The sequence below is a fragment of the Medicago sativa genome, chromosome 7 (assembly GCF_051527215.1).
Source record: "Medicago sativa cultivar Bolivia chromosome 7, Bolivia_mono, whole genome shotgun sequence".
Classification (NCBI taxonomy): Eukaryota; Viridiplantae; Streptophyta; class Magnoliopsida; order Fabales; family Fabaceae; genus Medicago; species Medicago sativa.
The window spans coordinates 91,731,017-91,757,337 of NC_140755.1; the positions used below are offsets into that span (position 1 = coordinate 91,731,017).

General features: G+C 33.5%; 4 protein-coding genes across 7 annotated transcripts; 2 read left to right on the plus strand and 2 right to left on the minus strand.

Annotated features, from left to right (window-relative positions):
- Nucleotides 1–1,793: 1,793 nt before the first annotated feature.
- Nucleotides 1,794–9,184, plus strand: LOC146910233 (uncharacterized). 4 transcript variants are annotated; one of them, XM_085726426.1, is made up of 13 exons: nt 1,795–2,152; nt 3,086–3,260; nt 3,391–3,474; nt 3,580–3,821; nt 4,085–4,301; nt 4,453–4,532; nt 4,772–4,856; nt 5,345–5,476; nt 5,567–5,680; nt 5,780–5,830; nt 6,752–6,836; nt 8,382–8,438; nt 8,543–9,184. In XM_085726426.1, the coding sequence occupies exons 1-13, from the start codon at nt 1,929–1,931 to the stop codon at nt 8,611–8,613; spliced, it is 1,617 nt and encodes a 538-aa protein (XP_085582552.1). In that variant the 5' UTR covers nt 1,795–1,928; the 3' UTR covers nt 8,614–9,184. The 4 variants fall into 4 exon arrangements, with proteins under 4 accessions (XP_085582553.1, XP_085582552.1, XP_085582554.1 ...); XM_085726428.1 differs by lacking the exon at nt 1,795–2,152 and adding an exon at nt 2,543–2,693; XM_085726429.1 differs by lacking the exon at nt 1,795–2,152 and adding an exon at nt 2,820–2,923.
- Nucleotides 9,185–11,019: 1,835 nt separating this feature from the next.
- LOC146910234 (casein kinase 1-like protein 10) lies at nt 11,020–17,411 on the plus strand. The gene is made up of 14 exons (XM_085726431.1): nt 11,020–11,529; nt 11,641–11,681; nt 12,280–12,349; nt 12,613–12,761; nt 12,845–12,940; nt 13,433–13,503; nt 14,038–14,099; nt 14,203–14,266; nt 14,369–14,453; nt 14,961–15,087; nt 15,195–15,271; nt 15,349–15,412; nt 16,460–16,596; nt 16,771–17,411. The coding sequence occupies exons 1-14, from the start codon at nt 11,454–11,456 to the stop codon at nt 17,041–17,043; spliced, it is 1,392 nt and encodes a 463-aa protein (XP_085582557.1). The 5' UTR covers nt 11,020–11,453; the 3' UTR covers nt 17,044–17,411.
- Nucleotides 17,412–18,503: 1,092 nt separating this feature from the next.
- On the minus strand, nt 18,504–22,097 carry LOC146910235 (vacuolar protein sorting-associated protein 2 homolog 3). The gene is made up of 11 exons (XM_085726432.1): nt 22,044–22,097; nt 21,914–21,958; nt 21,803–21,837; nt 21,654–21,704; nt 21,392–21,496; nt 21,192–21,263; nt 20,320–20,391; nt 20,146–20,226; nt 19,235–19,270; nt 19,097–19,152; nt 18,504–18,885 (listed from the first exon to the last, which is right to left on the minus strand). The coding sequence occupies exons 1-11, from the start codon at nt 22,075–22,077 to the stop codon at nt 18,834–18,836; spliced, it is 639 nt and encodes a 212-aa protein (XP_085582558.1). The 5' UTR covers nt 22,078–22,097; the 3' UTR covers nt 18,504–18,833.
- A 2,342-nt stretch (nt 22,098–24,439) lies between these two features.
- On the minus strand, nt 24,440–26,321 carry LOC146910236 (uncharacterized). The gene is made up of 4 exons (XM_085727350.1): nt 26,184–26,321; nt 25,960–26,060; nt 25,636–25,741; nt 24,440–25,395 (listed from the first exon to the last, which is right to left on the minus strand). The coding sequence occupies exons 1-4, from the start codon at nt 26,245–26,247 to the stop codon at nt 24,626–24,628; spliced, it is 1,041 nt and encodes a 346-aa protein (XP_085583476.1). The 5' UTR covers nt 26,248–26,321; the 3' UTR covers nt 24,440–24,625.

The window sequence follows — 26,321 nt, forward strand, 5'->3', positions numbered from 1 at the left end:
ATTGGTCTCCGTAGTTGCGTGCGGATGATATATACCTTGTTTACACACAAAAAATATAGGGAAACATCCATACTCATGCCCAAGGTTTTAAATAGCGGTCGGGGTTAAGGTCTCAGCCACATTAAAGATTTATACTGTTTTGACTGTCATGGATGATGCATTATAGGTTGCGATTGTGGCAGTATAAACTAACTAGAAGATTGCATAAATCTTATTAAATTATTTATATTATTATATAACGTATAATAACTTAATTTCTCATTGTTTCTTGAATTGGAATTCTTTTCATGATTTTGTAATGAAAGTTTTTCTTCTAAATGATTCTTTTAACGGAGTCAGTCAAACTTTTTTTCTCTGTGGTCGTTGAAGATTCAATATAAGTCTCCATTATAGCACGAATCAATTATGAAATTGTCTACCCGAGTGCTTAGAGATCGTTGATTCTACGGTGGCTGATTTGTTGTTTGCGTATTTAGTTTTTTATAGGCAGCTTTTGATGATTTTGTTGTTTTGATTCTGAGATATGTTTGGATGTAACTATTTCATTTAAGGCACACTTTTCTGAGATATGTTTTGATTTTGTAGTATATAGCAAGAGGAAATTAAAGTTTAACTAATGAAGTAAAAGAATGAAAGAGGTCCCTCAAAAATCATCATTGTTGGAATATTTGTGGAAACTAAGTTAAAAGGCTAAACACAAATTCTTATATTGGTTAGAACTAGTTTGGTGTAAATTGAAAAAAGTAGAAATCTCGTATTGAATAGATCACACGCATGAGTAGTGTTTATATAGTGGGGGTGCGTGTACCGCTAAGGGGTGCATACTTATGTGAATGGAGTAACCACTAGCGGAAAAGTATATTTATATATTATTTTATTTGGAAATGTTAAATTAAATAATTAATTTAATCATTATTAAGAAGTTTTTTATTATTAGAAAATGTTTTCTTAATTATCAAGTTTTGCTAAAATATTTTGGATCGTGTCTCCGTTAGCTTAACTCAGTTGGTAAGGACAATGCATAATATATGCAAGCTCTAGGGTTCGAACCCTGAACACCACAAAAAAAAAAAATATTTTAGAACGCAATCTAACATATTAGAAAGTGTTTTCATCATTATTTGAGAGTGTTTTATTATTAGAAAGTGTTTTTTTAGTCTCCAAAATTTACTAAAATATTTTGGAATACAATCTAATATATTTCGGAACGCAATCTGAAATATTTTTGTATGCAATCTAATATATATCGTCTCCTTTTTTTGCTTACATATATATAATGCAATATCGCTATCAAATAAGGGAAACTACTATACAATCTAATATATTTCGGAACGCAATCTGAAATATTTTTGTATGCAATCTAATATATTTCGTCTCCTTTTTTTGCTTACATATATATAATGCAATATCGCTATCAAATAAGGGAAACTACTTTTTCATTAAATTAAATTGTCAAAGTATTATTGTTTTAGCATTCTATATGAGTTCTTCATCAAATTAATATCTCAACTCACTTTTCACATTTTTAACAAAATAAAAATGTAGGAAAACTATATATAAATTGGAGGTATCACCCTGTCTAATCAAGTGGGAAAAAGAAGAGTGATCTATCTGAGTTGACAGTTACTTTACTATATATAGAAGATAGATTTTTTCAAAATCATATTAAATATTTTCTTTGCATAACTATTAATTACGCGGCATTCCGATTTCTCAGCTTCCTCTTTTCAAACCCAATTTCAATCCATCAATTCTATATTTTCACTCTTAATGTTTCAACCAGAATAACCAAGGTACTTCATGAAAACTGTGTTATTTTAAAAAAAAAAAATGAGATGTTATTATTGTTTACTGTAGAAATTGTTTGCAGAAGAAGAAAGGGAAGGAATGAATGACAATGTTTGATTGTGGTTGTTAATGTGAGGAAAATGGATTCAGCGAGGAGTTGGTTTCATAAGTTTCAACCGCGAGATAGACTGAGAGCTTCAACGAGGAAGAAGGATGATGGTAATGGCGGAATAGATGATGCCAATGCGGTTGTTGATGAGACGGATCTTTCCAATGTTACCAAGCAGAAGGTTGCTGCTGCTAAGCAATATATTGAGAATCATTATAAAGAACAAATGAAGAATCTTCAAGAGAGAAAAGAACGGTATATTCCATTTCATGCATGTTTGTCATCATTGTTTGTTTTTTTACCGAATCATCTGGAATTGATTCTAACTCGAAGCTAGTAGCTTTTGGTTTCTAGAATTGACTTTAGCCTTAAAGTTAACGTGCAATCTACTTTCATACGAATGTATCTAAATATAAACCACTTTACATTCAACTCACTTTTAACGATAATCAATTTTACAAAATGAATTCATTCAAAATCAGGTTTTGTCAACGCATAGCCAAATGAACACTAAATTTATAACCTCACTTATTTTTCATACAATGAAATCATTATAATTAGGGAAATATCACTCTTTACTCCTACATATATTTTTGTGAAACTGCATGAGATTCTTATTTCCTTATCTTCAATTTTTTTATATCTGACACTGATGATCGATATCAACTTGAACTTCTTTTAAGACATAATTCATACCCATTATATATTTTATAGTGTAAGAGTTGTATATTTCCTTTACTGCATTATATTTTTTACTAGTATACAAAAAGTGCTACAAGAGAAGATATTATGATTGGTGAGTCTTGTTTAACCGGAATTTTCCAAGAATAGTTGAAACAGATGGATGAGGTTCTATGACAATCAGGGTCGTTATACGAAATTATATATTTTCTATACACAAGATCGGTATACAAAGTTATATATTTTCTATACAGTACCAATAAGTTAGTATATGAATTATATTTGAAGGAAGTTAGTAGGTATTATTATTGTGGATGATGGGTTCATTGATTTTTTTTCTTAAAGGTGTGAGCTAAGATGACTTCATAATTACTAGTTCTTTTTCTCATTTGGACAAAGCATGTCAAAACTGCCAAAAGTTTTGTCTGTGCTTGAATTTTATTCTATATTGTGTTGGGTGTGCTGGCAAGTATGCTGCAGAGTTTTCTAATACCTCACTTGTAACAGTCGAACCATCTTGGAAAAGAAGTTGGCTGATGCTGATGTCTCTGAGGAAGATCAAAATAACCTACTTAAATATTTAGCGAAGAAGGAAACCGAATATATGCGTCTTCAAAGGCATAAAATGGGTGTTGAGGATTTTGAGATGTTGACTATGATTGGAAAAGGTGCATTTGGGGAGGTATTTATGTGCATCTATACCACAATTCATATGATGCAATCAACTGCTCTTTTTTGTTCGGTATATAATACTTTATATGCCCCGTCCACTAAATGTTATACCTCTACTGGAATTTTGAAATTTGTTGCAGGTTAGAGTCTGCAGGGAAAAGACTACAGATCATGTATATGCAATGAAAAAGCTAAAGAAATCGGAGATGCTTCGAAGAGGCCAGGTTTGTAGTCATTTGCCTTATTACATTATATTCTATTGACGAGAAGCTGTTGTGTTGAAGATAATGAAGTCATCACACTTATTTCTATCTTTGCTAATTATTCAGGTAGAACATGTCAGAGCTGAGAGGAATCTCCTTGCAGAGGTTGACAGCAATTGCATAGTCAAACTTTATTGTTCTTTCCAAGATGATGAGTATTTATATCTTATTATGGAGTATCTACCGGGAGGGGATATGATGACTCTTCTTATGAGAAAGGATACATTAACCGAAGACGAAGCCCGATTTTATGTAGGAGAAACAGTTTTGGCTATTGAATCTATACATAAACACAATTATATACATAGGTATCTCTAGAATTGGGCATTTACTTCATATTGGGATTTCATTCTCTACTACGTCAAATTCAACTATTTCGTGCAGGATTGCTAGAAATAAGTATTGTTATGGCTGCATGTCACAAAATATTCAAAATGATAATATACTGAAAACTATTTGACGCTTGAATCTGATTTATTTCTCTTTATAGCAGTTTGTATATCAATTTAAAATATAAAAACTTAGTTAATTGTACATTAGAAATTAATCTTCTCAATATGTTATGTTACAGGGATATTAAACCTGATAACTTATTACTTGATAAATATGGACACTTGAAACTATCGGATTTTGGACTATGTAAACCGTTAGACTGTAGTGTACTTGAAGAATCAGACTTTTCTAATTGCCAGAATGCAAATGGAACTGCACAAAATGATGATCGTGCATTTCCGAAACGTACACAACAAGAACAGTTGGAAAACTGGCAGAAAAACAGGAGGACACTTGTAAGTTCATTACTATTAAGTCGTGGTCACTTTTATATTTATTACAATTACCTTGACAATATGTAATTATGAATATTGACACTCTATGATCAATTGAGTTTCTCTTTTTAGTGTACTGTAATTTGTAAATGTGACTGTATAAATGACACAGGCTTATTCTACCGTTGGTACACCAGATTATATTGCTCCGGAAGTTTTATTGAAGAAAGGTTATGGGATGGAATGTGATTGGTAAGTTTTGTATGCGATTGTTGGCATTAAAATTGATTCTACTCTGTTCTTTATGGTGCATTTGTATCATATCTTTCAAGTTTGTTCTTTTCATTCAAAAGTGATTGTTTCCAATGTTGTAATGTGGGTCTACATTCAAGATTCTTACTTTTGTATTTGGTATGTCATATAAGATATTTATTTTTTTTGCTTAAAAATGTTATGTAAGCATACTGAATTTTTATCATTTTTATTCATAGGTGGTCACTTGGAGCTATTATGTATGAAATGTTGGTGGGATATCCACCATTTTATTCTGATGATCCAATGTCAACATGTAGGAAGGTAATCTCTTTGATAAAAATGTTTGCTTTATAAAAGGCTTAAATATATTTTTTGTGGCTTGTGGCATGATGAATCTGTGTCGCTGGTTGAAATCGTAGTATGTGCTGGCATGGGACCCGGTCATGTTGTGGCACGATCAACCTTCCACTGATCGTAGTCTTAACTGAGTGATTTTCACCGTTGGTAATTTGATAATAAATGTTTTGTTTATTGAAATGGAACTTGTATTATCATGAGCTATGAGTCATCTTGTCTGTTATTAGGTATATTGAGAGTATGGAAACCTGAGAGGGTTGTTCAAGCAAAAAATAGACGTCGGCATTAATTTTTCATATTCAAGATTTTATGTCCATATTTATCAAGTTTTACTTTAGCATATTATGTGTTCCTGTTCATCTGGAATGGTTTGATGATTGTATACATAGTGATTTAGAGATCTCAAATTTGGTATAGCTAAATAAAGTTATCTACCTTCCTATTTTATGCAGATAGTAAACTGGAAGTCTCACTTGAAGTTTCCCGAAGAAGCAAGGCTATCTCCGGAGGCCACGGATCTTATAAGTAAGCTTTTGTGTAATGTCAACCAAAGGTTGGGGTCAAATGGTGCGGTTGAAATAAAGGTGTCGTATGGTGTGTCCTTTTCTAATTTATTGAATATGTTACAAGAGATTTGAATATAAAAATTACACTTATGTTGCATTACTCTGCAGTCTCATCCATTCTTTGAAGGTGTTCAATGGGAAAAGTTGTATCAAATGGAAGCTGCATTTACTCCTGAAGTCAACGACGAGTTAGATACTCAAAATTTTGAAAAGTTTGAAGAGGTATTTGTTTATTTTAGATTGTTTCTTTTTTGTATTTCTATTCTTTCAAGTTCATTCACCTTGCTAAGTCATCTTCCTTTTACATTATTTCATCTGTAGTCTGACAGCCAGACCCATTCATCATCAAGATCAGGTGGTCCATGGAGAAAGGTAATCTCAGGTGTTTTGTTTCTATGTTCACAATCGTCATACATTTTTTTCTTCAGAATTATGACATGGCGTATGCCTAAATATTGCACGATTCATTGCGAAATTTTCATATATGACATGAATGAATTTTTTTCCTGAAGTTTTTAGCATAGTTTTAAGTGCAGAAAAAGGCAAACCTAGAGATGCAAAAGGAGGGAACCTTTAGGGAATCAATGGCTAACAGTTTGAGGGAATTCGAGGTAGATTCTAGGGTTTGGAAACACCATTCAAACACCTGGGGTGGGAAAGCATTGAGTTTCTTAGCCACACGAAGAGATTTGGGAAAATGGTAGAAATTAGGGTTTACGGTTGAAAGCTAATTTCTTGTAAGCTCTTGGTTTTCTCCTTGTAAAGAACTCATTGATATTGAATTGGAGAGATCTCTCTCCTCCAGATGTAAATCAAATTTGGGCCGAATTGGGTGAACAGTGTTATTTTCTTCTCATTCATCTTATTTTATTGTTTGTGATCTATTTGGTTTTGGTTGCTGCTAATTTTGCTCCACACATCAAAGTATTGGTGTGTTTTTCAACTGAATCACAACAACCCTTTCACGAATGTGTAATTATCGGGCTTTCTAAAGCGATGGTTAAGGTTCTTGCTATAATTAGCAATAAGTTTCATGATTTAGGGTTGTTTATACGTGCTTGAGTCACTGATGTATTCAAAGACAGTTAGTAAGAAAATTGAACATGTCTTTCTAAAGCTAGTTGGTGGTCGTCTTGTTCTTAACTGATATCCGTCAAGATTTATTTAACACTTTTTTTCACGTTGTTTAATAGTTCTTGATCTTCATGTTTCCAATCTCTTGGTTGTGTTATCCCTCTCACATATGTTTCATTTTTCTCATTCTTCTTTGTCTTGTTGATTGTGATGTTGCAGATGCTTTCATCGAAGGACATAAATTTTGTTGGATATACATACAAGAACTTTGAAATTGTTAACGACTATCAAGTTCCTGGGATGGGTACGTCTCTCTATTTTCTTTTACTAAAGAGTGTTTACTAATTTATAATGTTAATTATGTCTGCTACAAGTTTATATTGTGTTGTTGTAGCTATTATTCATGTTTGACAAATATTTCATTTATTCTAAGAGGGGTATGTTGTTTGTTAGCCATTGAATTTTACTGACAAAAGCAATGGAGAGTAACTCCTTACAAGAACAGAAGATACATCATATAAAGAAGATGATGTCAAAGAAAGAAGAATGCTTTCACCAACCTCTGACTACCCAATGATCCTATACCCCCATTTTCACCTTCGTGACCTATTTGTTCTGTTACACTCCTCCTTTTTCCTCTCAACGGACTTCTCCAAACACAATTTTGTTCCTCTATTCTTTTCTGCATAAACATAAGGACTTATCACCCGTGATTTAGAGGCCGATGGAATATGGGTTAATTTTTGCGATAATTATGATTCAAGGTCTCTTGGCCATGGTATTTCCAACGTAGAAACATGTTATGACCGCTGGGGTGTAGGACAGAATCAGAGGCCTAGACACGAACTTCTTTTGACCTATAGGGAGGAATCGGCACTCCTAGTCAAGAACTGAATTCCCATTGTCGTTTTTTCACTACCTCTCCATCGCACTCCCCATCGCCCCCAACTACCGGTGTTGTCAATCTCCTTTCTTTGAAACTCGTTTTCCTTATTGCGTCCATTTAAACCACCCTCCTTCTGAAAATATCAAATGTGTATGCCAAACATTTTTTATTGGATTCCAGTATTTCTTAAGCTTCACGTAAATTGTGTCGTCTTTTTTGTTCTCCTTATTTTTTTTGTCCCTTCTCAATGGTACTATAATGCTAGATAAAAGTGTTGTTTTCTGTATATTTTGTTAAACCATGTAAAATTTGAACGTCTCTTTACTTTCTATACTTAACCAGACATAAAATATATATTTACTCACTCATTCTTCTCGATTGCTTGGTTTCTCTAGTGTTTCCTTCTGCCACTTCTTTTCACCCTATAAAAGTGGCAACATAGTGCTGTGAAATGTTCGAGGGTAGGATACAGAGAAGAGGTGGGGCTAGAGCTGTTTTTGGTTTATTAGGCAGTCTTATCTCGCGAGACTGATTCTACAGTGTGACTATCTAGTCACACAGTAGCAAAGCAACTTCAACCAAGCAATTTCTAGTGTCTTGCTCCCATTAATCTTTTCTCGATGAAAAACCAAAAAAGTTACGAAATGTTCTTTCTTCTTCTGATATTATGGGTTAAATTGGATAATATACTGGTACAACTATATTATGTATGCACAACTTGGTAATCATTATTGGATTTGATTGGTTTAGCTTATGATTCATTCAATCTGTCACAAGTAAAAAATGTAGGAACTATATATCAAAACAACAGTATCACATCGTTGAGGTGTCATAGCTTTTATGAAAATAAAATTATTTGGTTCTTTTGTGTGTGCATGCGTACTGTATAATACATTTTAAAATGTTATGGTAGTTGATGATTATTGTTGTGTTGACTGATTTTGCTTTGCTCTTGCTCTGCAGCTGAGTTGAAGAAAACCTCCAAATCGAAGAGGAAGCCATCTGTCAAGTCGTTGTTTGGTAAGCTTACTTCTTTTTAACATTTTGTTTCCTTCAAATTCAAATTTTTCCTTTGCTTGTAATACCATCTCTTCTCTTCCAATCAAACCGGGGTGACATAATAGATGGCGAGTTGGAGACTTCTGAGGTGTCTGATACTTCAGAAGTGTCTGCAAGCAATCCACCTACTAAATGAAGTTTATAAATCCCTTGACACTCAAATTAGAAGTATCTCAAAGCTCGAAGGAATCTACCTCCTAACAAGGAGTCTCTGATGATCTACCTGCTCAGAAAGTACAGGAGCCGTAACTCAAACCAGTGGCATTTTTTGACCATTTATATTCTTAATAAATTTTTTGACGCTATTCCACATTTGGATTGTTCTTGGCAACATCAACGATTACACGATTGATAGCTTCAGGAAAGGGTGGAAGAAAGTATAGTGTCTAGAATTAACTGATTTCCCTCAACACGGTTTAGATGAATCTTGCAAAGTTTTGTTAGTCACACCACAACTATGTAGAATTGTAAATTTATTATTCACTGCCTGTTGTGAATCATGTGACACGGTGTATATTCATTTATATATAGTTAAAAAAAAACGTGTATATTTGTGTATATTCTTTTACATTATCCCAATGGATGATGATAGTGGAGATGTGGTTCCTTACTCTGTCTCTATTGAAGGGCATGTCAGATGTTTGTGATACTTCTGTGTAAATTTAAATCGACTGAATTGAGGTTAATACATAGTAATTATTTGTAAATGTTGACCTTTTGATTACTTACTGCATCTGACTTATTTTTTGTTAGCGACCGGATTCAATGATGTAGAAGTAGGAAATTGAAGTTTGAACTCCGATCCTTATATGTTATTATCTCTACAAGCTACACAAGACTCATCTTACTCTCTTTTAATCAACTTCAACTATTAACCAATCAACTACGGTCTCTCAAAAAAATACTCCACCCTCACATGGCAAGATCAAATTCATGTCAATTTTAAGTGAATCCATTTCGTTACTTACTTTTTAAGTGATACTCATAAGACACTCAATATTAAAGCTAGTATTGATCAATTAGTATATTGTGAATATTTTCTTACACGTTCACTTTTTTCCTTCAAGTCTTACATGTTTCACTTCTATTAGTATTTCTAAATTCTGGATAATAATATATAGTTTATACAACGTGACGTCAAGTTCAACTATGCAAGCTGGTGTTATTGTGAAGTGTGAACTACTATGTATAAGACCTTATCAAACACATATTAATTTATTAATATACTATATTAATATGTAATAAATTACTTATTTTTGGAACATTCATTAAGATTTTAAAGTTGTTTGATCAAGGTTTAATTTTTATGCGCTCATGGTCTCTTCGACAAAATCCGTTATTATTTTTGAAGTATATGACTCGTTTATGTTTGGGTAATATGGAGGAAAAGGTCCCGCCACTCGTATACTTATTTTTGAAGTATATTAATCATTTGCTTGTAAAAATAAAATTGCTTATCTTTCTAATGGTTGAAAGGAAAAAAACTCAACTTTACCTTTTTATTTTAATAACTAATTGGTGGGTCAATCCTTTGATATATTTGTGAATAGTCTTTTAGCTGAGGTTTTTGATGTTAGCATGTGTCTCAAACAACTCTTTGTTTTCTCTCTATATTTCTTGTGTTGGAAAGAACCTTTGTATGATCATGTATATTCCATTTGGTTTGTTAAAAAAATATATAATATACTATGTTATAATATTTTTCTCAAGGATGAAATATTTTTTGGAAGGAATTATTATTTATTTTTATGTTTATACAAAAATTCGGTTAGATTATAAATAATAATGACAATTTTTTTAAATAATATGAATATTTATTCATGAATATAAATAGATGAATGTAGAGACTAGAGATAAGTACAGAGACACTACCATGCAAGTGTCGCACATCCTACTACCCTACCCCAGTCCCCATGGGGAAATACTTGTGTGACATTAATGTCACGGTGACATTAAATCTGGACCACACATTGGGTGACATTAGATGTGTTGTGTGGTCCAGATGCAATGACAATGACAATGTGTGGTCTAGATGCAATGGCACGGTAACATTAATGTCACCAAAGTGCCACCCGTCGCCATGGGCATATAAATAATCCCAATTTAAATAAAATAAATTAGAATAAATATAATTAAAAGGTTATGCTAACATGTGCTACAAGAATACTTGTTAAAAAAATTAATAGTAGCAAGTTTATCTTGAATTCAACACTTTTTAACTTTTAAAAAATCAAATTAATCACTTTTCCCCATTGTTCAATATAATATTTATATTTTTGTCCTCTAAATCAATGTGTTAAGAGTACTCTTCAGCATTTCCATAATTAAAATACAGCCAAATCACCTGCCAGCTTTTCTCTTCTCATTCTTTCTCTCTCTGAAGTCCAAACTTTATAGATTTGTGGAATTACCCTATTCATACCTCATTTAACCATACCCTCCTCAATTTCTCATTTCCTTCATACACACATATATAATTTTTCTTTTTATTTTATTTATTTATTTTTTTATAAAAAAAGTTCTTTTTTTTTTTTGTCTTGTTGCTGATACCCATTAGCATTTTATTTTCTGGGGTCAATGCGGTCAAGTTCTCTCAAAATTAGGGTTTCAATCGGTGCTCTTCGGTGATTCATTTGGGCAATTTCTGTCAAAATAATGTAGTTGGGGAAGATTTACTTGTATAATTATTCTCAAATTATAATAAAATTTTCATCTGTATTTGTTTGGGGGGCGTTACAATTTGTGTAAATTTTGCTCCTTTTTGATTTGCCTTTTTTCGAATTCACTCCTTATTAGTGTTTCACGATTAATTGGACGTATAGGGTTGGAAATCTCATTAGGGGTTGTGGATTATCGAATAAAGCTTGAATTTTTAACCCCTTTATGCACAATTAGGTGCTGAATTGGGAACAAATCTGAGAAGAAAAGGGGTGTTTTAGTTAGTTGATATAGGTTAATTTGAAGGGTCAATTCAAGATGGATCATGTGATTGCTGGGAAGTTTAAATTGGGGAGGAAAATTGGAAGTGGGTCTTTTGGGGAGCTTTATATAGGTCTGTTTCATGTTTCTTTTTCTTTATCTTCTGAATTATTAATTTTAATATTTCTTTTTTGTGACATTGATTTATATTATTGTTGATAATTTCTTTCTCTTTTTTTATCAGCTGTTAATGTACAAACTGGGGAGGAGGTTGCTGTTAAGCTGGTATGTTAAGTTCTCATTAAGTTGTTAGCCCTATGTTGCTGTTTGTAATTGCATTTTTACTATCTTAGCTGTGTGTACATGTAGGATCATTCCACTTTGATTTACTCTGTGGAACATGCATTTTATAAACTTTACAATTTTTGTGTGCCAAAGGTGGTGTTTATGAATTCCATGCTGTAGACATTGTTACTTCTGAAGATGTAGTTTGAACTGTCCTATATTCTTTTATCAATGCTATAAGTGTGTTCAGATAAGAATGCATGGGATTTAATTTTAGTTTTAGATTGTTGTTGGGGTAAATAACATCCCTATCCTACTCTCTTTTGTTAACTTTGGGACAATAGTGGGAGCAATACGGATGGATTACAAGAAACCGTTAAGAATGACTTTATGGATCATTTGAAAAGCTATATTATCTCTCTATGGATGCAAACTGTGGTTAACATCTGTGTTGTAGATTACCTTAGATCATTCATCATGCTTTTTCTTTTGTGTTGTTTTCAGAAGTTTATCATATCAGTTAATGATATTAGTCTGCTTATGATATTCTGTGTTTTTAATTCTTAACTATCATCTCCTGCCCCTGAAATTTTTTCAGGAACCTGTGAAGACCAAGCATCCACAACTTCACTATGAATCAAAATTGTATATGCTTCTTCAAGGAGGAAGTAAGTCAATGTTGCTATTTCTCTTTACCGATTTCAGTAGTGAAAAGTATAACTAATTGCTAATGCTAGAGTTTCACATGGAAATGGTTTCTCCATTATTTGCACGTGTGCGTGTTTCTTTTCTTGAGTTTGGTGGACAGTCTGATTGATTCATTGACGTCCGTAATCTAAAGTTATTGGAATGACGCAATCAGAATCATTTGTTTCAGAAAACAATTGTGAAGTTTCCTTTTGACTAATCAAACTTGGTTCCTTATTTGCAGCGGGGGTTCCTCACCTGAAGTGGTTTGGAGTTGAGGGAGAGTACAATGTGATGGCAATTGATCTTCTTGGACCCAGCCTGGAAGATCTGTTCAATTATTGCAACCGGAAGTTAACATTGAAGACGGTGCTGATGCTTGCTGATCAGTTAGTAAGTCAACATTGAAACTATTACGAAGTGAAGGGCCTTATATAGTGATATTAATATTTAACTTGATTCATATTATTGTTCAGATTAACAGGGTTGAATACATGCATTCAAGAGGTTTTCTTCATCGTGACATAAAGCCAGACAATTTTTTAATGGGCCTAGGGCGTAAAGCAAACCAGGTATATTATCCTGTTAAAATGTTTTCTTTCAAAAAACAAAATCTGTTTCTCATTTGTCTCCTTTTCTTTTCATTCTGCTTTGTTAAGGTTTTGGCATTTTCTAAGGTTTCCTTCCCTAAGACTGATTAGGTCAGGTGAAGGTTTATGAGTCATTTTCTACAGCAAACCATGAGGTGCAGTTTAGCATATCATAGCCACTTTTCCACCTTGAAGCTCAAGGTTTTTTTCTTCCCCATAAAATTGATTGGGCCACATTTTGAGTCAATTCACTTCCTTTGGTCTCTTTCTCGTCTCTTGGGTGGATGTTTAGGAGCATGTCTTCAACTGTCTTGTTTCCCAATCTTTTTCTTCTATTCTATTTCAATGGAATTCTCTTCGTCACTGCCACAAAAAATAAACGATTGATGGATTCTGATAAGAAATATTATAGTTAAAAACGACGCAAACTTCATTTCTTTTAGCTTATAAATTTATTTATGTACCTCAATTCAGGTCTACATCATTGACTATGGCCTCGCCAAAAAATTCAGAGATCTTCAGACTCATAGGCACATACCGTACAGGTAAACTTTGTCATCACCACTTTTTCAAGATATTAAAATGTTTTATAAAAAAAAACTTTTTTGGGGTCACATCCAACCTTTTGTTGCCATATTAATTTTACATGCATTGTATTTCATGCATTTATGTTACTTTCATAGTTATTATGCAATTTTCAAGTGGATATTATCTACCTAATTTAGGTGGTATCAGTATCATTCACCCTATTAACAACAACGATGATAATTGAGATTACTGTAAATTATCTTTTAGTGTGGTTGGGTTTGCAAGCATGCGTGTATGCTTATGACTATTTGGAACTGGTATCTAGAACAATCTGCACCATAAGTACTGTAATGTAGGATATAATTTTTTGGACTTGTCATCTATGACTTAGTTTCAGGTCTCTATTGTCTCTTGTCCGTTTTCTCATTCCAATACCAAATGCTCTACAATAATGTCCTTTCTCTTTACTTCAGTTATTATAGTTTTTTTTTTTAGTTTATTAATATAAGTTCATATTTCTTTAGTTAAGAAAAGCTTTCTTTCTTTCATAGGGAAAACAAGAACCTTACAGGCACGGCTCGGTATGCAAGTGTCAACACTCATCTTGGAATTGGTGAGCGATATGTTATGGTATTTAATTTCTTTTTGCATTGACAACCAATAATTAAAATGCTGTCTTTGTAAATCTTATTACTTTTTTTTTGTTTTGTTTGCAGAACAAAGCAGAAGGGATGATCTGGAATCTCTTGGTTATGTTCTCATGTACTTCTTAAGAGGAAGGTTGAATACTTAATAGACACATGCCTCTTGCTCCTGCTAGATTTGGATACTTTTTACCATATTATTCTAACTATCTTTTCATTCTACTCTTTTTATTTTCAGTCTTCCTTGGCAGGGACTGAAAGCGGGCACCAAAAAACAAAAATATGATAAAATCAGCGAGAAGAAGATGACAACTTCCATAGAGGTATAATGACTAGTTAGATTGTGAGGCTGTTGGAGAAACTTCGATATTTCTCTGGATCCTAAGTGAATTTGTTTGGATGTTGACTGACCTGATCTGTAATTGGATCGGGTTATATTGATGCCATAATAGTTTAGAAGACAGGCTAGGACTGTGAAATTGTCCTACAGTAGTCGTGCCTTTGAATGTGAATATTTATACAAGCCAAACTTTATGTTTCTCTTGTTTGTTAGAACTAGGTATTCTACTGTTGATTTTCATATTTTAAGCCTCAAATCACATTATTTGCATTCAACAACTAGCACAACCAATGTTGTCAGCATGGAGAATAGTGGTTTGTTCAAATTCTGCAATACAATAATGCTATGGTGCCACTATAGCTTCTATTTGACAACATTGGGCTCAACTTGTACATTTCGGCTCTCGTCCATTCCTTTTCCGTCTCATTTCAACTACATTGGTCTTGTCGCTTTTTGTTTCATTTCATTAACTTTTGCGCTTGTATGACAGGTGCTCTGCAAATCATATCCGTCCGAGTTTACATCATACTTTCACTACTGCCGATCATTGCGGTTCGAAGACAAGCCTGACTATTCATATTTGAAGAGGCTTTTTCGAGATCTATTTATCCGAGAAGGTCCACAATCCAATACATTCTAATTCATACATTAGCATTTTATGTATTTTGTTTGGCTGCCTATTGTGTTGAGTAATTACAAATCAATCTGGATGTCGGTAATGCAGGCTATCAATTTGACTATGTTTTTGACTGGACTATACTGAAGTATCCGCAAATTAGTGGCAGTAGCTCTAGAGGGCGGGTAAGTGCTTTTATATCTTGCTTGTTTGGGTTTTACTTTCTAGTAGAGGTCACTAACTATATTTGCTCTAATAATAGCATGACAGTGGCAAGGCGGCTATGAATGCAGGGCCATCTGTACAGAGGCCAGAAAAGTTATCAGGTATACTCTCGTTTTTGACCAAATAAGATGATAAATTTGTCTCTAATTCTTTAAGGGTCTGAGCTTTGGTGGTGAGTCTTAGAACTTGGGTTAGACCTAACTCAACCTTACAAAACCGGCTTGTCAGGTGCTCAACTTTTAATAGAAATGGAGAAACTCCATTGATGAATATGAAGAAGCTTGAGTTTGTTAGAAGAGAGAAAGTAGTTAGAGGAGAGAGAAAGAGAAAGAGAAAGAGAGGGAAAACAGAATTTGGAAAATGAGAATATTCTGTTGTATTGATTATAGAGATGATTACATGTATATATAGTAGTTGAGACTAAGTAATAGCTGCTACTTCTTATAAGGGCAAGCCTATCCTAAGAGACTCATTTACTCTAAACATTACTTGAGTCTATATTACAACTGAGACTAATGTATATTCTAACAACTTTTATAAACACTGCACATGCCATATCTCTAGGCAATGATTGTCTAAATCCACCCCTTCACACCCAACACAATGAAGGTGTTGGAGGCTGTGATGAAGGCAACTCTTGCCGTGATTAGATGGCGAGGGGCAGACAGTAATGAAGGCGAAATTTCCAACACCCCCCCCTCATGCTCCCCTACTGAAACTGAAGTGTGGACAATGGAGGAAGCCCAACAACAGATCTAGGATAGGCTCTAATGCCATCTTAAAATTTGGGTTGGGCCTAACTCAACCTTACAAAACTGGCTTGTAAAGTGGGGGCTGCACAAGCTTTATAAACACTACACATGCCATATCTCTAGGCAATGTGAGATTAAATCCACCCCTCCACACCCAATACAATGAGGGCGTTGGAGGGTGGAATGAAGGCAACCCAAATGCCGCAATTAGGCGGCTAGGGGCGGACTGCAATGAAGGACGAATTTCCAACAGTGAGGAATTCCAAATTTCTGAATTGAATCTAATATCCAACTATAATATCATTTCATTGCTAACATCAGCATCAGTCAAATACTGTGCTTTTCCCTTATTTATTTTTAATTTTTTTAAATTACTTATGCGATTGCTCCTTTCAGTTGGGAAAGAGCTTCGAGAGAGATTCACTGGTGCTGTCGAAGCATTTTCGCGGAGGAACCCAACAAGTTCTAGTCCTCGCGGTGAGCACTCCAAACATAGGAGTTTTGAGGATGTAGCAGTCATGCACAAGGACGCGGTAAAAATTGTTTTTCAACAAGATTCTTTAAAGCACTACTTTGAGATTCTGTCAGAATAATTTATCGAAATATTTATTTGTGAAGAAGCTGCCTGCTGTAAATTGTTTGGAGATTTATTTGTTTACACTTTATTCCTGAATGATTCTTATGCTAGTCTTACCTTGTCAATTCAGTATCATGATCAAGACAAGGGACGTAATTTGGGTCGACATGGTAGCAGTTCAAGAAGACCAATAATCTCATCATCAACCAAGCCAAGTTCCTCAGGTGACCATACCGACAGTCGCACTGGCCGGCTGACCTCATCTGGCAGCCGTCCGTCAACCGCACATAGAACTCAACCGATGCATGAGACCAAACAGCTAACTTATACGCGCTCCGGATCTACTAGAGGCAACCGTGATGATACTCTGCGGAGTTTTGAACTCCTCTCTATCAGGAAGTAACAAACAAATCCAGTTCCCTTATGTCGGAAAACATCTTAAAAATTCTAACGCGCTTGTGGCTGTTGTGTATTCATGAACGATATCAAATATGGAGTCATGTTCGTGTATATTACTGAATTAACAGGTCATATAATCAATTTCACTTCCTGATATCATATTCTGGACTAAGGCGGACTTAATTTCTCCCCCTTGCTGAGATTTGCTCTTCTTTTCTTATTTAAACATTACCAGATTAATGTGTTTTGTTTTCCCTTAAGAAAGAAAAGTAGATGAAACTAAAGAGTTGTAGTTTATGATGCAATTGTTATTGTTGTTTCTTGTATGAGAATGGAATTTATTGATAGGCTAGAGTTTGGTCTTGGACTCTACATGAGCAGCTCTAGATCTTCCCTTGTTCCTTTTTTATTTCCAGTTCATGCTCACGTGGATGATATTGCCAAACTAACATTTACATAGGAATGGATATTTAGGCTGGTTTTAAAATCTGATGGCTAGAATTATAAAATGGATATATTTTAAGCTAAAACAAGTCAATTATAGATTAGAGAAATGTTTAATTGGTGTTAATTGTATTTTACTGTTATTTGTTTTTACTTTTTCTATATTTTTTGTAATAATTCCTTCACATTGAATTACAGCTTTAATCATGCTTTGATTTTGTTTATATATGGATTTTAAATTTTATATCTGCTTCAGTTTCAACATAAATTTGTTGAGCAGCATATGATTGTAGAATGGGTTCATTACGCTTATTTTTTAAATAAATTCAACAAAATTTCGAACCAAACTTTGAATTCGTTAGCCTTAAACCCATGTGTCATTTTTGCTTAAACGTGACATAATTTGAAAAGTTACTTTTGATTTCTCTAAATCAAAATTTTCTCTACCGCGCGGTTCTGAGTTAAAATTTTGTATTAATAAATAACTCCATTTTTCAAATTTCTTTTAATTGGAAATAAACAAATTGATTTAGTTTAGATTTACTTTCATAATAAATTTTATACTCAAATCTAAAAACACTTGTGAACAGAGCGATTCAAATTCATGCTAAATAAACTGTGCAAATTTCCCTTCAGAAATGTCATTTGAGGTCTACAACTCATGAACAGAGTATTTCGAACCATACTAGCCATAAGTAGAACGTGTCATGTTCGGGTACTAGTGAAGTAATCAATAACAAATCATTCTGGTTCCTTTTTTTTTTTGCTTTCATTCTATGTCAAAGTGGTGCCCAGATTTTGCTTATAATTTACTCATTGGTTCTCTAAAGGCAACTACCAACAACTGATAATACAAGGTTTAGATGGACACAATGAACAGTTCACAAGAGTATATGGCATTCAGCCATTCACCTTCCACAAAACCAACGAATCTTTTAAAGTTCCGTGTGAGTTCTAGTGGAATACCAAAACACCAGAAATCCTGGTTTTAAGTTCAATCATGGTACGAGCGAAAATAGATTGAAAGACAAAAAATGATATACCTGCACTATGTTCAATCTACTACCGTTCTCCTCTTGCCTATTTTCACTCCTACCAAACATCAATAGGTAAGAGCAGAAATGGGCTTGGCACTCATTTACAAATGGCATCAAACTAAATATATAGTCCACAACTATGGCTCAACTACAGCTTTTACAATCATTGTCCACCTCTTAAAATTAATATATCATATATCATCATTTTTCAAGGTTGTATATACACACTGTACTTATGAAATCTCTAGACAGTGCAGAAAAGAATTTTACTCGAAACCTTTGAGATCGTGAACCATATAACTACAGCCAAAATTTATGGGTTTCTTAGAGCCGCCAAACGCTTCTCAAGGTCATCAACGCCCGAGCTGTAATAACATCAAAATTCCAAGGTCATTAAAACGCAAAGAACCGCTTAAGAAATTTTAACTTGTTTATGAAAATACATATTCGCCAAATTCTTCGCGAATTACAAGCTACACAGAAGTGTGTGTGTGTGTGTGTGTGTGTGTGTGTGTTCCTTTCTCTTAACTTTCTTATTGTTTTTAGAGGATATGGAAAGAGTTACACGGAAGATACCTGCCAACATTTTCAGTATTCTTTGCTGCGATTCTCCCTTTGGGAGCTGACGATAACTGCCAAAAGAATACAAATTAGCTTGACCAAAAGCACTGTCAGATGATATAAGTGCAGAGATTAGTAAAAGCTTATTCCTACCTGTGAGGCAATATCGACACCGATTTCATCAAGCACCTGTCAAGAAAAGGGTAAGTGAAATTACTATCAGTTTCTTTTTGTAATTTCAGAAGCTAATATCATCTTAATGTAAGGCCTTGAATTCATTCCCATCTTACTCTTTGTGAATAAAAAACCATTCCTTAAACCTTGTAACTAAGTGACAAAGCCATAAGAAATCATGACAGTCTGAAGTTCAGAAGTAGTTTCAGGTCTTCAGAAGGAAACATAATGGTAAAAAAGCCACACGCTTCTCTTGATAATGTATTTATAAATTAGTTTAAGAGGGTATGCGGGAATCCTAAGCTTTCACTGATTATTAGCCCCTAAATTATCTCCACAAGATCATGGATAGCCCAATGGCATGACCCATGTAACTATACTTTTGTTTGGAAAAACAACTTAATTAAGCATTTACAACATAAACGTTAATCATATAATGCATAAGCTATTTCTGTGACGGAAGTTATAGTCTGATTTCTTAAGCTATCCTGGAGAGCTTTAAGAAATAAGCTGAAAACAGCTTATGGACATATCATAAAGCTGTTCTCGTAAGTTCTCCCAAACAATCTCACAAGCTCTTATGTCAGTAAATAAACCAATCCAAATAGGCCTTAACTAACTTCACCTAGTAGGATATGATTTGGTAGTAGTTGTTTTTATTCTTGATTTCCCCAAGGGTGTTACTGCCGAAGTTAGGATACAAAATAGGAAATATGATTCTAAGCATTGCTAACCCTCAAGGATTGTAACACAAGGTATACATGTTAGTCCATAAACTACAGGTCATTTTAATTATTTGAAAAATTAATCAAGTAAAGAAGTCCTGTAAACAGAGAAGCATAATTGTTTTCTAAAAAAAATATTATAATAAAAGGCAATTGAAAGTGTACTTGATTTGTAAGCTCTTCAGTTTCCTCTTCAGCTTCATCATCATCCAAGGCATCATCTATGACATCTGACATCATTTCAGTCTGCACAGAAAATTATATACCATTGAAGTGTAAACAATGATTTATTGTTTTACTCCAACTTGTAAAATTCTAGAAAACAAAGCATTATCTTACAGTCATATCCATCTGTGCCGATTGTTTCTGGAATTCCTGCATAACTTTGGCTTGCTTTGCTGGTTCCATTTGCTGCAATGAATCCAACAAATTAGGAAACGGTAAAAGACTGAAAAATGGTGTAGAAAATATTTGTGGACTCCAATATCAATGTTTTGTTTAACTCGGAAAGTTGAAGAACTGCTATTATCAAGGCTGGTTCTCTAATAGTGTTTTTTCCTTTTAATTTCTAAAGTCCCTTTCCGTGTGTGTGTGTGTGTGTGTGTGTGTGTGTGTGTGTGTGTGTGTGTGTGCATGTGACAGGAGGGAATAAAGAGAGAAACAATATCTTCCACAATATTTAGCAAATGAACAACTTCACAATCTCACAAAATCCATAGCAACCCTTAATATTGTTCATTCCTCCATTCCATCAAACTCGCACAAACTTGCACAAAGCTCCATAAATAAAAATCAAATGCTATGCACTCAATAACAATGCCTCAAAATTCATGAAAACTCTACCTCTATATCACCTCCAAAAAAGAATTTTCATTTGCAAATTTTTGAACTTAAAAACCAAACAAAATGTTGCTATTACACCCCAATCAAGTTTTGGAACAATATATCATGAACTAACATGAGAGCAGGCCTTGGCACAATCGCAAGGTTGCTGCCTTGTGTGACCTGGATGTCACAGATTCAAATCCTAGAAACAACTTCTCAGCTTGTTGTTGTAAAGCCATATAGATTTACCCTCCCCAGACCCCCTTTCTTGGAAACCTGGTGTACTAGACCACCCTTTATATTATGAAAATGGACATGAAATGACCACCCTTTATATTATGAAAATGGACATGAATATTTGTAAAATGTACGACTGAATGCGCTACCTTATTCATAGCTGACATTGCCTTAGTAGCGCCTTTCATGCCAACAGCAACAGAAGAATGTGCATGCATTGCCTGCACGAAATGACAAGCAACCATAGCTAAGTCAAATATCATAAAGCAATAACCATCTCAAACACAAGTCAAAAAAAAAAAAAAAAAAAACACACAACAAAAACAAAGGGTTCAAGTGAACAATGGACCTGCGTGTGAGTTGCTATGCCTCTCATCTGAGCCCGACTACCCTGAAGATTAGCAATCTGTTGCCTAAGCCTTATCAGCTGACGAGCTAGTATTTTAGTCGCTCCCTGAGAATAAAACATCAAATTTCAAAAGACCTGTTTGAATTAACTTATTTGAGATTATCTACTGACATAAACAAAGGTGAAAGTTTCTCAAGTTCGCTTAATGCGAGCAGAAAAAAGAAACTTATGACTAAAAATTTGCAGATACAAATATGATTACCTCGTTTCCTGTCTTAGCAGTTCTCTTAATCTCAGCAACTAATTTCTTTTCCTAACAAAACAAACAATCCATATTATTATTACTAACTTTATAACAACATGAAATGTTAAATTAAATATATTAAAAGGATATTAAAGAATTTGACATACTTCCAATTGTAATGATCCAATTTCCCTCTCAATACCTATATATATGATAGTATTAAATTAATTAATAAAATTAGGAGATAATTGATGATTATTTGAGAGAGAATAGATTACCTCTAGTGGCGTTAGTCATTTCACGTTTACTCTCACGAAGAGCCTCTGCAGGAAAATCAATTAAAACGAAATTGAAAAACATAATTGAAAGTGTAAAACGAATTGAACGATCAAAGAGAAGAAGAAGAACCTTTGGCGGTGGGTTTCTTGGTGAAGATGTTCATCGTGCGGTATTGTCAACAACGAAGGATCTTAGTTTGCTTTTGTTTCTTTATATATACTCCTTGTTACTTTCCTACTACTTTCTCTTTTTTTCTTCACGTTCGTTCGTTGAAACAAACAAACCGTGTTCTACTCGTAAAACTTTTATTCATCTATCATTAAAAATCTGTTTTTATCGTTACTTCATACCCTATTCAGTTAATCTTTATTTATTTTGTAGTTTTGGAGGAAAATAGTCATTTCGTGACAATAATCCCTTAATTATCCAAATTTTAAAATAGTTCATAATTGTGTTATTCGTTTGTCAAAATAGTCGTTGACGTTAAAATGTTTAGTTCTTATCAGAAAAAAAGTTAATGTAAGTATTAAGAACTATTTTAACTTTAGAAACTATTTTGATTAACAAAATGCATAATTAAAGACTATTTTAGAAGGTTAATACGTTCAAAGACCATTGTGACTACTCGTTACATATTCACAACAACTGCGAGATTTTGTATTTTGAATTCAGTTGAAAGTGTCAAGTCTATCAATATCGACATTGTTAGTTGAACTAAAACCTACCACGTGAATTTTAAAATTTTATATTTGGGGAGGCACAACAAGTACACTCAAAGAGAAAAACTATTTAGAATGGAATTTACATCACAACTAGTGTGAACGATAAATTTAACCACGACGACCATAGTTGATTTTTTTTTTTTTTTTGAGGGCGACCATAGTTGATAAATCTTATTTATTTTTTGAACATATGTTTATCACCATTATTTATTGCAAAAATTATGCATATATTTTAGGGTTAATTATGTTTCTAGTCCCTATAAAATAGCGACCTTGTAAGTTTAGTCCCTACTTAATTTTAATAGCATTTTTAGTCCCTAATTTTGTTTTTCTGCACTGAGTATTAGTCCCTACTCAATTCAAATTTGTTTAATTTATGCTTAAACTCTTAAATTTTTGAACAATTTTTTGCAGACATGTTTAGAACATTACTAAAAGTTCGTCCGCAAAAAATTATTGCAAAATTTGATTTCTACATCCAGATTTTATTACTTTATAGCTTTAACTTTTGTCGTTTTAAAAAATTCATATTTAATTCATTTCATGTCAGAAAATTCTAAATTTTAGTAAACGAACCTTTCATAGTGTTCTAATCTTGTCTCAAAAAAATCGTTCAAAAATTTAAGAGTTTAAGGATAATTAATCAAACTTTGTTTTAGCAGGGACTAAAATTATAAGTAAATTTTTTTTTATAGGGACTAAAAATGCTATTAAAATTAAGTAGGGACTAAACTTACAAGGTCGCTATTTTATAGGGACCAGAAACATAATTAACCCTATATTTTATCATGTTTATTTAAACAATAAATATCTTAGAAAACATATATTGTTAGGCATGAATCGTAGTTATAAGAGGTTGGATTGATAAAGATAATTTGGTAAACTAGATTATTTATATTCAAGTTGTACTTTGTGAACCCTAAATTTGATTAATATAAAAGAACTATAGTATAGTCACTTTGCTTTACCATTGAAGAACATATTCATAATTTATTTTTTCATATGTAAATGTTAATAAGGATAGTAGTTGTTTTAGTTTTTGAGGATTGAACCGCTTCTTTAATCTTTTTCAAACTACCTATATGTGACAGTTGTAGACATAATTGACTATTGTTACGGAAAAAAAAATCATGTGTTCACTATTTGTGTTTATCGTATCTTTATTCTTTTGAAGCATATTGATATTCAACCATGTTCGAATCATCAGAAAATCTTGAAGGTGACATGAAAGCCCATGTGCCGTAACTAAGATCTGCTAATGCTTATTGAGAAGATGAGTTATAAGTTAATTTTTCATATTGTGTTTCTTTAAAAACATAGGAAGAATAAATTATTATTTATTAAAGTTATGCTAATGTTGAACCAAAAAAAAAAAAAAAGTTATGCTAATGTTAATTTTACAAATGTTTTTGGGAGATTTTGAGCATCCACTTTGAGATTGCAATCATATTAGAGTTGAACCTCACAGACACTTACTGCACTTTTAATATGCCAAAACTTGTTTTTGATGATAGTGATTCACCAAGGCATAAGCATCGATCGTCCTTATCATTCTTAATTAATCTTCCTACTTTTCCAACAAGTTTGATAACATGAAAATTTTGATCCTCTTCAGGTTCAGCCTTCAGGCACTACACATGTGCAACGATGGCAAAGAATCCAAAAACAGTGGAAAAAGGGTTAGTCTGGTGGTGTTGACTTGAGTCTTCGAGTGTGCTTCTCCATAAGGTCTCAGGTTCGATTCTCCCCGGTGCTAATTTAGGTGGACTAATTTAGCTTCTTAAAAAAAAATGGAAAAAGGTCTCCAAATGAAAATATATGTAATTGCTTTATTGATTCTATAGACAATTGTAGTTTAGTACATTACTAGCATTTACAACTTGTTGTATAAACATATACGTACATAAATAATTTACCAAGGTAGAACACTAAGATATATTACAATTTTTTTTGGGTATGCAACACTCCAATTAGTAGTACAAACATTTTCTAGTTTGTATATTTTCTCAATAGATCTTCATTGGATCCTCTCTCAAGTTGTCCATCTTCGCTGAGTCTATGCTTGCTCTTAGATTTGGCATCGTGTCTAGAAGGTTGTCCTTCGTTCGAGTTTAAGTTCTTAGATTTGGAGCCGGACCTGGAATGAGGTCCTTCTTTAGAATCAGGGTCTCTAGATTTTGAACCCGTTCTTGAATGAGGTCCTTCTTTAGAATCAGGGTCTCTAGATTTTGAACCCGTTCTTGAATGAGATCCTTCGTTAGCGTTGGGGTCCTTAGACTTGAAACTGGATCTAGAGTGAGATCCTTCATTCGAATTAGACTCCTTAGATTTTGAACTGGATCTAGAATGTGTTCCTTCGCCGGAATCGGGCTCCTTAGGTTGGGCTTTTGATCTTGCTTTGGATGAGCCACCAACACCTTGAATATCTTTTGTCTTCTTAGAATAAGTCCTTTTTGGAATTTCTGGTTGGTTCCTAGGTGGTAAATTATCATTAGTTGTTCCTTGGAGTTGGAGAGAATTTGTATCCATTGGTCTAATCTGCTCTGTTGTTGTGAGTTTTGATTCATTGAAGGAATCATTATTTGGTGTTGAATGTTTGGAATGTTTTTTTGGTTGCCTTGGTTTGTCTGATTTTTCCTTTGCATGTGACTCTCTCATGTTTCCTGATGAATGTGAGTGTTGCTTAGAAGATTTAGGCAAAGGCAACTCATGTGTGTCCTCTTCAACATTCACTGACCTTGAACCTTTTCTCATTGAATCTACATAGGAATTAACAACATTTTCAGTAAAATAAATATACAAATGGGTGAAAAGCCAAACTAACTAATTATCGAATTCGGATTCTTGACGGCCAGGAATGCTGCATTCACGCATTTTTACTTGAATTTGTATTGTCTGACTTTATCGAACAACCATTGATGTTCGTCCACGTGGATACGGAGAATTTATCACGTTTTGTATGTCAAAAATGAAGATGAAGCATGAAACATAACATGTACCTAAGGAGACTCGGGGTTCTGAATCATCAGGTCTTTTCCTAATATCTCCATTCATATTTAGAGGTGCTGATGATGAAAGTCCTCGGACAGATTTAAACTCGTTCATCTGAAGAAAAAAAAATAATGCTCAAAATTTACAAAGACTTGTATACACAAATGATACACAATTAAGTAGCTATATTTTTACTGTTCACTAAAGTTAAACAAAAAGTTAAGTAGCTAATTAATCTTTTTTGGTAATAAGTAGTTAATTAATCTTTAACAAGGTTGAGTAATATATTAATTAATGAACAATTGAAAAGTTTTGAGAGAATAGAGAGTTACCCAGGTGGGAGGATTTTCAGTAGGACCATCCAATCCAATATGTGCCACATGCTTTACATCTGTGGGGTGACCAATCTCAATTTCTGTTTCTTTTTCATTATCTTTTACAAAGTGGATATATTAATTAGTGGTATAAGTATAAATGTGTGAGAATGGTAAAATAACTTGTTAGAAAACAGGCATTAGTGCACTGTCAAAAAAAAAAAACTTGTTAGAAAACATACCAAATATCTGAGAAATGATTCTCAGGCCTTTAAGGAGACCCTTCATCTTATTGTCACCGGACATGTTATGACAAATTTTATGTGTTGGAATTCTCTTTATCCAAGTAATAGAAAATGTTATAGTCTCTAATTACACCT